This window comes from Bubalus kerabau, chromosome 5 (assembly GCF_029407905.1).
Source record: "Bubalus kerabau isolate K-KA32 ecotype Philippines breed swamp buffalo chromosome 5, PCC_UOA_SB_1v2, whole genome shotgun sequence".
NCBI classification, from domain to species: Eukaryota; Metazoa; Chordata; class Mammalia; order Artiodactyla; family Bovidae; genus Bubalus; species Bubalus kerabau.
Window position 1 is genome coordinate 33,301,735 of NC_073628.1, and position 14,033 is coordinate 33,315,767.

The 14,033-nt window shown below is 38.8% G+C and overlaps 1 protein-coding gene across 1 annotated transcript in view; it reads right to left on the minus strand.

Annotated features, from left to right (window-relative positions):
* Nucleotides 1-14,033, minus strand: part of LOC129654212 (glycerophosphodiester phosphodiesterase domain-containing protein 4-like) — a 100,223-nt gene that overhangs the window by 7,638 nt on the left and 78,552 nt on the right. The window contains exons 13-15 of the mRNA XM_055583740.1: nucleotides 11,177-11,324; nucleotides 2,620-2,702; nucleotides 1,777-1,829 (exon numbers count right to left, since the gene is read on the minus strand). Of these exons, the coding sequence (XP_055439715.1) occupies nucleotides 1,777-1,829; nucleotides 2,620-2,702; nucleotides 11,177-11,324 (284 nt within the window). The remainder of the gene's footprint in view (nucleotides 1-1,776; nucleotides 1,830-2,619; nucleotides 2,703-11,176; nucleotides 11,325-14,033) is intronic.

Below are 14,033 nucleotides of genomic sequence, written 5' to 3' on the forward strand. Positions count from 1 at the left end.
ATCAACTTCTGTTGTTTAAGGCACCCAGTCTATGGTATTTTGTTTTGGAAGCCCTACTTTACTGATATAACTTCTGAATATCATAAGGCAGCTGGAACACAGCCTTCAGTCTCCTTAACAGCCTACAGAGTGACCTTCTTAAAATCCATAAAACTCAGAGTCACTGGAGATTACTCTATATCTTAATAAATTTGGGTGGCTTGATTTAAGCCTTCAGTTTTACTATACAAAAGACCATTACTCTTCAAATTTCTTATTTTTTATAGTCCCTGATGCTGGGAAAGATTGAGGGCAGGAGGAGAAGGGGACTACAAAGGATGAGATAGCTGGATGGAATCACCGACTAGATGGACATGAGTTTGGGTGGACTCTGGGAGTTGGTGATGGACAGGGAGGCCTGGCGTGCTGCAGTTCATGGGGTCACAAAGAGTCGGACAGGACTGAGTGACTGAACTGAACTGTGGATACATTCCTGAAAGTCTAAGTTATGTATGTGTTGAAGACTGATAGCTGATACAAAGCATCTCATCATCTTCACAACTGTTCACAAGAAATTAATCAATCATTTTTGACTGTATCAACTTTACTTAAAGACTCCAAGAGCAATGGGAGGAAACTGCATCATGCACTGCACAGTCCTCTGCCTCCTCACTGGTTTTCCCTTTAACATTGCACTGGCTTCCCAAGCCAGTAACTCACTGTGTGATTATCCTCACAACCTCCTGAAATATAAACTAGCTTCCCTTCCCTTACTGGACCTATCCCACTTACTCAGTCCTGAGTTATTCTGCTGATTAATAAGTTATTTTGCTATTCTATCCCTTTACACAAGTGACTAAGCATACTGCTCCCTTGTCTGAAACTCACTTGCCATTTCCTCATGTTTATATGCAGAGTCTAGACTCTAGTCCCGGAGAAGGCAATGGCATCCCACTCCAATACTCTTGCCTGGAAAATCTCAGGGACAGGGGAGCCTGGTAGGCTGCAGTCCATGGGGTCGCTAAGAGTCAGACACGACTGAGCGACTTCACTTTCACTTTTCACTTTCATGCATTGGAGGAGGAAATGGCAACCCACTCCAGTGTTCTTGCCTGGAGAATCCCAGGGATGGGGGAGCCTGGGGGGCTGCCGTCTCTGGGGTCACATAGAGTCGGACATGACTGAAGTGACTTAGCAGCAGCAGCAGCAGCAGACTCTAGTCCAGAATTCCAGGATCTTGGCAATTTTCTCCTTCCACCTTCCAACATACATCACAACTGAAGCCACATAAAGCACATTCAGCCCTGAGAAGCATGTCAGCTTCTCTGTCCTGGAACTAGATGGCTGAACCAAAGATGTCAACTGCTGCTATACCTTTTTCTGCTTCCTCACTGCTCTCTGTGGACAGAGAGCCTCTGTTCCTCAGATCCTCTGTTCTCGAGACACCCTCCATATACAAAGCTTTCAGGTACTTCAGTCTCACATTGCCTGGCACAAAGTCGGTATTCTATAACTGTGTGATGAATGAATATATGACAAAGCAAGCAAATATACAGCCACGTTCAAAATCTTCCAAGGAGTCTCACTGCTTAGAGGATAAAGTCCACAATGTATTGTGATCTCAAGGGTCTAACAGAGTCTGTGCACATCCTGTTTTTTGCCCAGCTTCTCAGTGGTTCCCACCCTCTAACTTTAGACTCCTTCAACTCTTGTCAGAAATATTAAAGGCAAGCCCTGCCTCATGGAGGCAATGGGAAGGAATGAAGAGATGAGAGGGGGCTAGGCCTCTGACTTCACCTGTGTAACTGGTGATACCCTGGCGAAGTTTTTCACTCTGGCTCTCTCTCCACCTAGAAGGAAGCAGAGTGTCCATGAGCCTCGCAGACCTCTTCCAAAGCAACAATAACACAGGTAGTGGCCAGAAAAGAACATTACCAGTCAAATGGTACCTTGGGCAGAGGGTATAAAGTTTCCTCCTTTAAAGGATAACTCAAATGAGGAAACAATGGGCATGATGAGATCTAAAAGACCATGCTTTCTTCTAGCTAAAATTCTTCGACCAGATGTTCTCTCTCCCATCCTGAACCTTAACGATCTTGATGCATTTTTCCCTTCAAGAATTCTCAAATGTCATTTGATTGGGCAGATAAAAAAGACTATGGTCTGGAAAGGGGCAATGATTTTCCCAGGGTCATCGAGCAACTACAGGAAAAGCCAGGGCTAAAACCCTGGCTTCCTGGAGTGTGAGCTTGCTCTTTACACAGCACCCTGCTGTGTCCCATTCTGTGGAAGGTGGGACACTTGTTCTGAACAACCTTCAACTCTTGTCCTCTCCCAACTAATCCACAAGGGATATATAGTCAAAAAAAAAAAAAAAGCTTTGATTAAGCTTTAGTGAAAGTCCATATCCTTAGAATATGGTCTCACATCGAGGAGGTAGAAGGGGTGTGTGGAGCTGCAGGCAGTATGAGCAGAAACAGGAGGTTTGGAAGATAAAACCTTTAAAACCCTGTCTCCCTGAGGATTTGTCACGTGGGATTATGGGAAGAGTGTAACTTTTTTCATAAATTTCGCAAGGTACAAAACCATTTATATCTTATTTTGGGAAAAAATTATACAAAATTACAAATGTATACTTACCAATGAAAACGAAATATGGAAACAATGAAGACTGCAGAAAGAATATCCATGAAAATCCACAAGAACAGGTAGAAATTTGGTGTCTGCAAAACAGAAAACAGTTTTAGGTATTTACAGTTGGAGAACATTGTAGATCATGTGGATCAAGTCCCTTGCTTGAGCAGGAATGGAGAGGGGGCAGAGTAGGGAGAGGAACCTTGATTGCTGGGATTGAAGTCAAACACAGAGAATACCTGCTGCTAACCTAACATGTAATCCCTGCTTTACGTGTCGAGGGCTCTACAAGGGCTAAAACACTTCACACACCTCATTTCCCTGGACCCTCAACAGAGGTCTGAGGGAGTCGCAGAGATGTCACAGAGCAAGTCTTCTCTGGACCCAGGACTACAGCCCAAGTTCCTTGGCTTCCAGTCTGCTACGTGTTCACGGCACAGCTTCCCAAACCTGGCCGTGCATCCAAATCTACCTGAGCCGCAGCCTTTCATAAGACAGCTTCCTGGACCTCATTAGTGACTCAGGAATCAGAATTTCTGCATCTTTAACAAGCTCCCAGAAACAAGCAACCAGTCTGTGAACCAGCATTTAGGAAATATTCTTCTAAATCATGCTTCAAATAAAAATGTTGAAATTATCATTCTTAACTAACATGCCCACTTCTCTAGGCTTATTGCCTACATCACCCATTTCACAGCTCCATTATCTAGGTTCTACTGAATAAATTTTTTAATTCCCTGGTTTGATCCTTCCTTTCTACCTTCATTTTTCCACCTCCAATACTACTTGATGGTACTAGGTCTGGCATTTTTATCTTTCTTATGTCATTTCCATCCTAATTCAAGGTCTTTGCTTGGTCTGATTAATAAAGATAACAAGAACAACAATAATATGAACGATCAAGTTAATGATGAGAACAACAATTAATATTAATGAGCATTTACAGGAGCTAAGGTAGTATTCTATGCACGTGAGGTATATTTTCACAGCTAATTCTCACAACAGATCCACTAGGCAGGCATAATAAAATCTCTTAACCAACTTCTACTAAGCCAAGGCTCCTAACCCCCAACAGGCAAGTGACTGACTGAGGCCTTGGCCTGCTGCATGCTGCCCACCAGATCAGCTGTACAGTCGCTAAGAATCAGTTGTTCTTAAATCCATATGACTTAGAACACCTGTACTTGTTATAAATGTACAGTGTAATTATTGTTGCTGTTTTAGTCGCTATGTCATGTCTGACTCTTTTGTAACCCCATGTAGTGCAGCCCCCCAGGCTCCTCCATCCTTGGGATTTCCCAGGCAACAATACTGGAGTTGCCTTTTCCAGTACTGGAACTGGAGTTTCCATTTCCTTCTCCAAGAAATCTTCCCAATCCAGGGATCCAACTTGTGTCTTCTGCATTGGCAGGCAGATTCTTTACCACTGAACCACCTGGGAAGGAGTTTAATTAATGTTATATGAAATCTGTATGATCAGAGTTTAAAAAGTACAACATTTTCCAAAAAAAAAGTCAATGCTTTGAAAAACTCGATGATGACAGAAGAGGTTTTTTAAAAATAAACTGCAACTGAGGAGTGGGAGGATTATAAAAATCTGCAGATTCCTCATTCTCCAAATGAACTGAAGTTCTTGTACATCAAGGAAACTAAACTTAGAAGTCACAGCTGGTGCACTGGGAAGCACATACAAGTGACAAAATACAAAATTCAGTCAGCTGAATGCTCTCAAAAGAAAGACTTTGAGGCTATGTCAAAAGGTGAATGATCTAGTTTCATTTCTTTTCAACATGATGGCATCCAATTTTCCAAGCCTCATTTATTGAAGAAATCGTCTTTTCTCCATTGTATAGTCTTACCTCCTTTGTCATCAATTAATTGGCCACAGGTGCATGGATTTATTTCTGGGCTTTATATCCTGTCCCATTTATCTATAATTCTATCCTTGTGCCACTACCATACTGTTTTGATGACTGTAGCTTTTTAATATAGGCCAAAGTCAGGGATCCTGATCCTTCCAGCTCCATTTTTCTTTCTCAATATTGCTTGGCTATTCAAGATACTTTTTGTATCCATAAAAATTTTAAGATTTTCTGTTCTAGTTCTGTGAAAAATTTCATTGATAATTTGATAGGGATTGCACTGAATCTGTAGATTGTCTTAGGTAGTATAGCTGTTCCAGCGATATTGATTCTTTCAATCCATGAACGTGGCATATCTTTCTAACCATTTGTGTCTTCAATTTTGTAACCTGCAACTTTACCAGATTCATTGATGAGCTCTAGTGGTTTTCTGGGAGCATCTTTAGGATTTTCTATGTATATATCATGTCATTCACAAACAATGACAGTTTAGGTTCTTCAAGTCTGGATTCCCTTTATTTCTTTTTCTTCTCTGATTGCCATAGGTAGGACTTCCAAAAACTATGCTGAATAAAAGTGGTGAGAATGGACATCCTTTTCTTGTTACTAACCTTAAAGGAAATGTTTTCAGTTTCTCACTGTTGATTTATGATGTTATTTGTAGGTTTGTCAAATATTGCCCTTATTTTGTAGAAGTATGTTCTCTCTATGCCCATTTTCTGGAAAGTTTTTATCATAAATAGGTGCTGAATTTTTTCCAAAGTTTTTCTGCATCTATTGAGATTATCATATGGTTTTTATTTTTCAGTTTGTTGATGTGGTATATTACACTGATTGATTTGTAGGTATTGATAAATTCCTGCATCCCTGGGATAAATTCCACTGGATAATGGTGTATGATCCTTTTAATGCGTTGTTGGATTCAGTTTGGTAGTATTGTGTTGAGGACTTTTGTGTCTATGTTCATCAGTGATACTGGCCTGTAATTTTCTTCTTTTGTGGTATCTTTGGTTTTAGCATGAGGATGATGGTGGCCTCATAGAATGAGTTAGTGAGTTTTCATTCTTCTGCCAATTTTTTTTGGAATAGTTTCAGAACATGTGGTAAATCTTCTCTAAATGCTTAGTAGAATTCGCCTGTTAGGAGCATTTAATCACAGTTTCAGTTTCAGTGCTTGTGATTGGTTCAGTTCAGTTCAGTCGCTCAGTCGTGTCCGACTCTTTGCAACCCCATGAACTGCAGCACGCCAGGGCTCCCTGTCCACCACCAACTCCCGGAGTTCACCCAAACTCATGTCCATCGAGTCGGTGATGCTATCCACCATCTCATCCTCTGTCGGCCCCTTCTCCTCCTGCCCCCAATCCCTCCCAGCATCAGAGTATTTTCTAATGAGTCAATTCTTCACATGAGGTGGCCAGAGTATTGGAGTTTCAGCTTTAGTATCATTACTTCCAAAAAACACCCAGGACTGATCTCCTTCAGAATGGACTGGCTGGATCTCCTTGCAGTCCAAGGGACTCTCAAGAGTCTTCTCCAACACCACAGTTCAAAAGCATCAATTCTTCGGCGTTGAGCTTTCTTCACAGTCCAACTCTCACATCCATACATGACCACTGGAAAAACCATAGCTTGACTAGACAGACCTTTGTTGGCAAAGTAATGTCTCCGCTTTTGAATATGCTATCTAGGTTGGTCAGAACTTTGCTTCCAAGGAGTAGGTATCTTTTAATTTCATGGCTGCAGTCACCATCTGCAGTGATTTTGGAGCCCCAAAAAATAAAGTCTGACACTGTTTCCACTGTTTCCCCATCTATTTCCCATGAAGTGATGGGACCAGATGCCATGATCTTCGTTTTCTGAATGTTGAGCTTTAAGCCAACTTTTTCACTCTCTTCTTTCACTTTCATCAACAGGCTTTTGAGTTCCTCTTCACTTTCTGCCATAAGGGTGGTGTCATCTGCATATCTGAGGTTATTGGTATTTCTCCTGGCAATCTTGATTCCAGCTTGCACTTCATACAACCTAGCATTTCTCATGATGTACTCTGCATATAAGTTAAATAAACAGGGTGACAATATACAGCCTTGATGTACTCCTTTTCCTATTTGGAATCAGTCTGTTGTTCCGTGTCCAGTTCTAACTGTTGCGTCCTGATCTGCATATAGGTTTCTCAAGAGGCAGGTCAGGTGGTCTGGTATTCCCATCTCTTTAAGAATTTTCCACAGTTTATTGTGATCCACACAGTCAAAGGCTTTGGCATAGTCAATAAAGCAGAAATAGATGTTCTTCTGGAACTCTCTTCCTTTTTCCATGATCCAGCAGATGTTGGCAATTTGATCTCTGGTTCCTCTGCCTTTTCTAAAACCAACTTGAACATCTGGAGGTTCACGGTTCATGTATTACTGAAGTCTGGCTTGGAGAATTTTGAGCATTACTTTAGAGTGTGAGATGAGTGCAATTTTGCAGTAGTTTAACCATTCTTTGGCATTGCCTTTCTTTGTTATTGGTATGTTGATATTTTCTATTTCTTCCTTGTTCAGTCCTGAGAGATCATACCTTGCTAAGAATCTGTCCATTTCTTTCAGGTTGTCCAATTTATTGGCACGCAGTTGCCTGTGTTAGTCTCTTATGATCCTTTGTATTTCTTTGGTGTTAGTTGTAACTTCTACGGTTTCATTTCTAATTTTATTGATTGTGCCCCCTCCCCTTTTGCTTGATGAATCTGGGTAAAGGTTTACCAATTTTTATCTTTTAAAAAGAAAAACAGCTTGTATTTTTCATTGATTGCTCCTATCATTTTATTCATCTCTTTATCATTTATTTCTACTCTGATCTTATGATTTCTTTCCTTCTGCTAACTCTGGGTTTTCTTTGTTTCTCTTTCTCTACTTGCTTTAGATGTAATGTTAATTTATTTGTCAGTTTTCTTGTTTCCTGAGGTAAGTTTGTATTGCTATGAACTTGCCTCTTAGAACTGCTTTTGCTATGTCACATAGGTTTTGGATCATTGTATTTTCATTTTCATTTATCTCTAGGTATCTTTTTAGTTCTTTCACTTCTTCAGTGATCTATTGGTTGTTTAGTAACATATTGTTTAGCCTCCATGTGTTTTTGGTTTTTCACATTTTTTCCCTTGTAGTTGATTTCTAGTATCATAGTATTGTGATCAGAAAAGATACTTGATATAACTTCAATATTCTTAAATTTACCAAGACTCACTTTGTGGCCCAGCATATGGTCAATCCTGGAGAATGTTCCATGTGCACTTAAGGACAATGTGCATTGTGTTACAGTGGGATGGAATGCTCTATAAATATTAGTTAATATCTGGTCTAATGTGTAATTTAAGGCTTGTGTTTCCTTATCAATTTTTCTGTCTGGAAGATCAGCCCGTTGGTGTAAGTGAAATATTAAAGTCCCCCACTATTATTGTGTTCCTGTCAATTTCTCACTTAATGGTTGTTATTGTTTGCCCTATGTATTAAGGTGCTTATATTTGGGTGCGTATATATTTAAAATTGTTATACCTTCTTCTTGGATTGTTCCTTTGATTGTTATGTAGTGTCCTTCTTTGCCCCTTATAACAGTCTCTACTTTATAAAGTCTATTTTGTCTGATATGAGTGTTGCTATTCCAATTTTCTTTTGAGTTCCATTTACATGGAATATCTTTTTCATCCCTTCACTTTCAGGTTATATATATCCCTGGGTCTGAAGTGGGTTTCATATAAACATCATATATATGGGTCTTATTTTAGTATCCATTCAGCCAGTGTTTGTCTTTTGATAGGAGTATTTAATCCATTTACATTTAAGGTGATTATGGATATGTATTTTCCTATTACAATTTTCTTAATCGTTTTGGGTTTGTTTTTACAGGTCTTTTTACTTCTTTTTTTCTCCTGTGATTTAATGACTAACTTTAGTATTGCGTTTGGATTCTTTTTCTATTTTGTGTGTGTGTATGTACTGTAGATTTTTGGCTTGTGGTAACCATGGGGTTTTGACATAGCAGTCTATATATAAACCAGATTGTTTTAAGGTCTTTTAATTTCACACGCATTTCCAATATCCTCCATTTGTGCTTTCCTCACAATTGATGGTTTTTATGTCCTACTTTGGTGCACAGATGATTTCCTATCTTTACTGTATGTTTGGCTTTACTGGTGAGTCTCTCTGTAATTTCTTCTGTCTCTATTTGTGGCTTTTTCATTTCTGCTTAGAGAAGTTCCTTTAGTGCTTGTTGCAATGCTGGTCTGCTGGTGCTGAATTCTCTTAGCTTTTGCTTTTCTATAAAGTTTTTTTTCTCCAATGAATTTGGATAAGAGTCCTACAGGGTAGAGTGTTGTATGCTTTCCTCTAAGGGTTTTAAAGTATCTGGTCTTACATCTTTAATCCATTCTGAGTTTGTTTTTGTGGTAGATTGTTTATAAAAATGGCCACATTATTTGATTCAAAATGCAGGTCTATATGAAACATGACTACACTGTCACTTTCCATTAAGAGGGTAAAGTCTGTTTTTCCCCCTGACCCACCTTGAATCTGAACTTAACCATGTGATTTTCTTTGGCCAATGGTACATTTACAAACATCACACTGGGAAACCCTTGAGAAAGCATGTGCACGGTGCTTGACCTCTCTTGCTGCTGGAAATCCAGTGCCAGCAGGTGAACATGCACAAGCTGGCCTCCTTGAGGATGAGTGACCAAATGAAGAAACCACAGTCATCCCAGGTAGGAACCTAGACATGTGGATGAGGCCATCCTAGAACACCTAGTCCAGTCAAGCTGTCTCAGGCTGGAGAAACAACTCAGCCATCATACAGAATGTGGCAGACAAACATTTGTTAATTTTAAGCCACTAAATATTAGGTATGCTTTTTAAACATAATAAAATGGTAATAGACTATATATAACTAATTTCATGATGTCCTGTTATAACTTTTTCAACAAACAGACCATTAAGCAGACCCATGTGTGTTGGATAAAACTGCTTCTATTGTACTAGTTTTATCTTCAATTTACAAATAAACAATCTGAGGCCCAGCATGTTAGATAACATTTCCAAGATAATAAGTGGTAGACCCGAGATCTGAATCTGCGTATTCTGACCCAGAGTATGGGCTGCTTAGGAAAGCCTTTGGGGTGCTGGTCCCACCTCCTTGACCAAAGTTAACTTCAGTCCTTTAAACGTCCTTTTTTAGAAAGAAGTTATTTACTTACATCCTTTTACACTCTGATTTTGAAACACATGAATTTATTATAAATTTAAATATTATCAATCCAAGTATTGAAGTAAAAAGTTTTATTTAATATATCTGAAGGGACAATTTTGAGCCATTACTGATTTAGGGGATAGGATTATGAAGGGTGCACTGCTTTCTAATTTACATTTTTGTAATAACTGAATTTTATATAATGAACAAGTTTACACTGCAGTTTTAAAAATCAAAAACATTAGAAAAGTATACAGTACATACAAGAAGAGGGCTAATATGCGGAAAGACAAGTGAAGAGGCTTCACTTGTGCCAAAGGACCTGCCATCCTAGGTTTCCTTGAGGATCATCTGTAGAAACCTCCCCAAGCTGCCAATAAAGAAGGGGTAGGCAATTTTACACTGCCACCAGAGGACCTCAATGAAATACCAGCTCTACAAGACTGCCCTTTGCCCTAACTACCTTGCACCTGCTCCTGACCCTGAACAAGTCAGAAAAATAAGGGGGCCAGTAAGGTAGGAAGTATGGAGAAGGCAACCAAAAATATTCAGTCTTCTCATTTAGGTTTCTCTGCCTAAAGCTTTAATTTTCAAGGCAGTTTAGAGTTTGAGTTATTATTCTGAACTACACATTTTGATCCTGAATTGAGGCTTTTTGGTGACTAAACAGTTGAAAGATTATCTAAGAATGACTAGAAAAACTATGGGATCTGAGAGAAATCTCATTCAGGGTAAGGAAAAGCCTAGCTCACAGAGCAGTTTAAAAAGTCAGAAAAGAGAAATTAAGCTGTTTTCGGTTGTTGCCTATTGTGACTGATGCAGTCATCCTATTTACACACTGATAAGAAAAATGGGCTCTGTAGCAGTTAATTGGTTAGCTGAGGTTCCCTTCATAGATAATAAGTGATGGGATTCAGCTAGAAGTGTAACTCAGGTGTTCGGGTCCCCTTGCCTCTGATCATAAGCAGAAGCAGGACAGAAGGGGAAATCAAGCTAGGTGATGGACACTCACACTCCTCAAAAGCATTTTGGTCAGGACCCACAGTTCTCACTTTGGAATTCAAGTACACTTGAATCCCCACACCTCAGGCCACTGTCACTGTGGCTCTGCCTGCAGGTGGGGATGCAGTATCAACACACTGGAGTCAGACATTGTGAATCCTGCATCATGTGAAGCTTCAAACTTCAGATTCCCGTGCATTACTCCTAGTGGCTAGCTCAGAGGGTTGAATTACAGTATCCAAGAAAGGCACATTATGGGGATTCAATAAACAGCCAATAATTTATACCAACAGTAATTTCTCCCTGAGAATAACAGAAGGATCTGGGTGAGAGAAGGAACAATGCCATATCTCCAATGTCACATATTGTTTCTGCTCTTAAGTAGCTGCCCTGGGGACTGCACAGTGGGCAATGTAGGGGTAAGGTGGGGGACAGAGACTCCTATTGTATCAGTCTAGGAAGAATAATCTGAACAACCAGCTCACCATGAAGTAGTAAGGCTGATTCATCTCATTCAGGACTTCAATGTTGTCTGTGGTCACGGAGTGAATACTGTGGCACCAGACCAATGAGAAGAGCCAAGGTTCATTGACGATGTATAAGTTGATGCTGATGTTAGCTGCTTTATATTCTCTGGGAAGAAAAGGAACCCACAGGAGATTTAGATTTAGTCTTGTTTTTATCATCTAAAAGGTAAACAGCCACAATATTTGTGAAAGACTGCAGCTTAAATCACCAGAATTAGTTGGGCATGGGACAACTTATGACATGACATGTAGAATGAGCTCATGTTACAGTGAGACACAGAACTGCATTTAATACCTTTCCTCCTCAATCAACGGTAGTATGCATGTCCTAAGGGGAAAAGAAAGAAAGGAAGAAAAGAGGAAGGAAGGAAGGAAGCGGGGTGCAGAGTGAAGAAAAGATGGAGGAAAAAATGGGAGGAAGGAAAGCCCTACTAGAATTAGCCAATTTCCATGGTATAAATATTCCTATGTATGAGTGCATGCTAAGTCACTTCAGTTGTGTCCGATTCTTTGCGACCCTACAGACTTGAGCCCACCAGGCTCCTCTGTCCATGGGATTCTCCAGGCAAGAATAATGGAGTTTCCATGCCCTCCTCCAAGGGATCTTCCCAACCCAGGGATTGAACCCACGCCTCTTATGTCTCCTGCATTGGTAGGCTGGATTTTTACCACTAGTACCAGCTGGGAAGCCTTAGTCCAATTTCAACCACCACTGTTAAAACAGGTTTGCAAACCTCTTTGGCTCCAATGAGCTGGGATGAGTGAGCTCCACATACTACTGTGAAGCAAATATATTTACTTCCTTCAGAGAACCTACCACTCTCTACTCTACCTGCTTTCCTATCAGTCTTCTTTACTTGACTGTAAGCATATTAAAGCAGAGATTCTGTCTTATTAATTTCCATATATTCAGTACCTGCTTCATAAATAGTTAACTGAATGAATAAATAAATGAATACATATCTGGTAAATACTTACATTTCAAATTTTTTTAATTTAAATTTATTTATTTTAATTAGAGGCTAATTACTTTACAATATTGTATTGGTTTTGCCATACATCAACATGAATCTGCCACGGGTATACACGTGTTCCCAATCTTGAACCCCCCTCCCACCTCCCTCCCCATACCATCCCTCTGGGAATTTTTAAAAGAATTTTCAAAAGCACTGAGAGAAATGGAACCCAAATTTCCCTGTGCACTAAATGTCAGTAGATATGCACACAGTATCTATAGATATGGAAAGAAAATAAGTAGAAGACCATCTAGTAATTCTAATCAGGTTGTAATCTTCAGAGAAAACTTCTCACAAAATATACAATATAAATCCCTTCAAAAATTTTTGTTTTAACCCTGAGATGGTACAGTATATTCTAAACAGCTCTGTAGAAGCCTGGGTGTGAGTGCAGTTTTGTCATATACTAGCTTGGCAGGTTCTTAGGCTCAGTGTATAAATTGTAAGATAAAAAATCATACTACTACATTTGCAGGAGTGCTTGCAATTAGTTACCTAGTATGTTAGAATTATCTCTAAGACAATTCTACAGATCACCTAAAAGAGTTTTTAATAGAAATAAGGAAATAGTAATAAAAATCTACTTTTCAAAACTTTTTGACACCAATACAAAAAATCATTCCATTTCTATATAGAAATTGAAACAATACAATAAACAATTACTCCAAAGAAAAGTAAATACTTAGGTACTAACTTAGCAAAACCTGTAAGCCATAAACTACAAAGAACTGATGAAAATCATCAAAGACGATTTAAAAATTGAAGAGACATATGTGTTTATAAATCGGAAGACTCAACATTGTAAAGATGTCAATTCTCACAGTGATCTGCAAGCTTAATGCAATTCCTATGAAAATACTAGAAAGGATTTTTGGACAATTAGTCCAGCTGATTCTGAAGTGTATATAGTAAGGCACAGCCCAAAATTAACTAAAATGATACTAAAAAAGAATAAAGTGAGAAAGAATCACTCTACCCAATATTAAAGCTATTTAGCTACAGTAATCAAAATACTGTGGCCTTAGAAAAGAAATAGAGATTAATGGAACATAATTTAAAATCACAAAGAGTTGGACACAACTGAGCAACTGAACAACAATTTAAAAGCCATAAACAGACCCACACAAACACGTCAAAATGATCAGTTAAAGGTGCAAAATTAAATCAATGAAATAAAAGTTTTTTTTTCAACAAATGGTACTAGAGCAATTGTATAGGCAAAGGCAAAAAAAAACCAAACAAACAAAAAACTTTGACCCACACCGCATAATTCATATAAAAATTGACTAAAGATGGATCACAGAGTTAAGCACACAATGTAAAACCATAAAACTTTTGGGAAAAAAACAGAAATCTTTGAGATCTAAGGGTTAGACAAAGAGTTCTTAGACTTGACATTAAAAGCATGACTCATACCATCCATAAAAGAGAAAATTGAAAAGGTAAGCCTAATCAAAATGTTAAAACTTTTGCTTTATGGAAGACTGTTAAGGAGATGGTACACTCCTGAAACAGACTGGGACAAAATATTTGCAAACCAAATATCCAACAAAGAACTATACTAAAGAACTCTCAAAATTTAACAATAAAAAATCAAGCAGTTCAGTTAAAAATGGTATGATAAGACATTTCGCTGAAGAGGATAGACCATAGCAACTTGGCACATGAGAAGATGTTCAATATCATTACTCACCAGGGAATGAAAATTAAAACCACAATGAGATACCACTACACACATAACAGAATGACTACATTTAAAAATAAATCACAATGCCCTAAACTAGCAAGGATGGAGAACC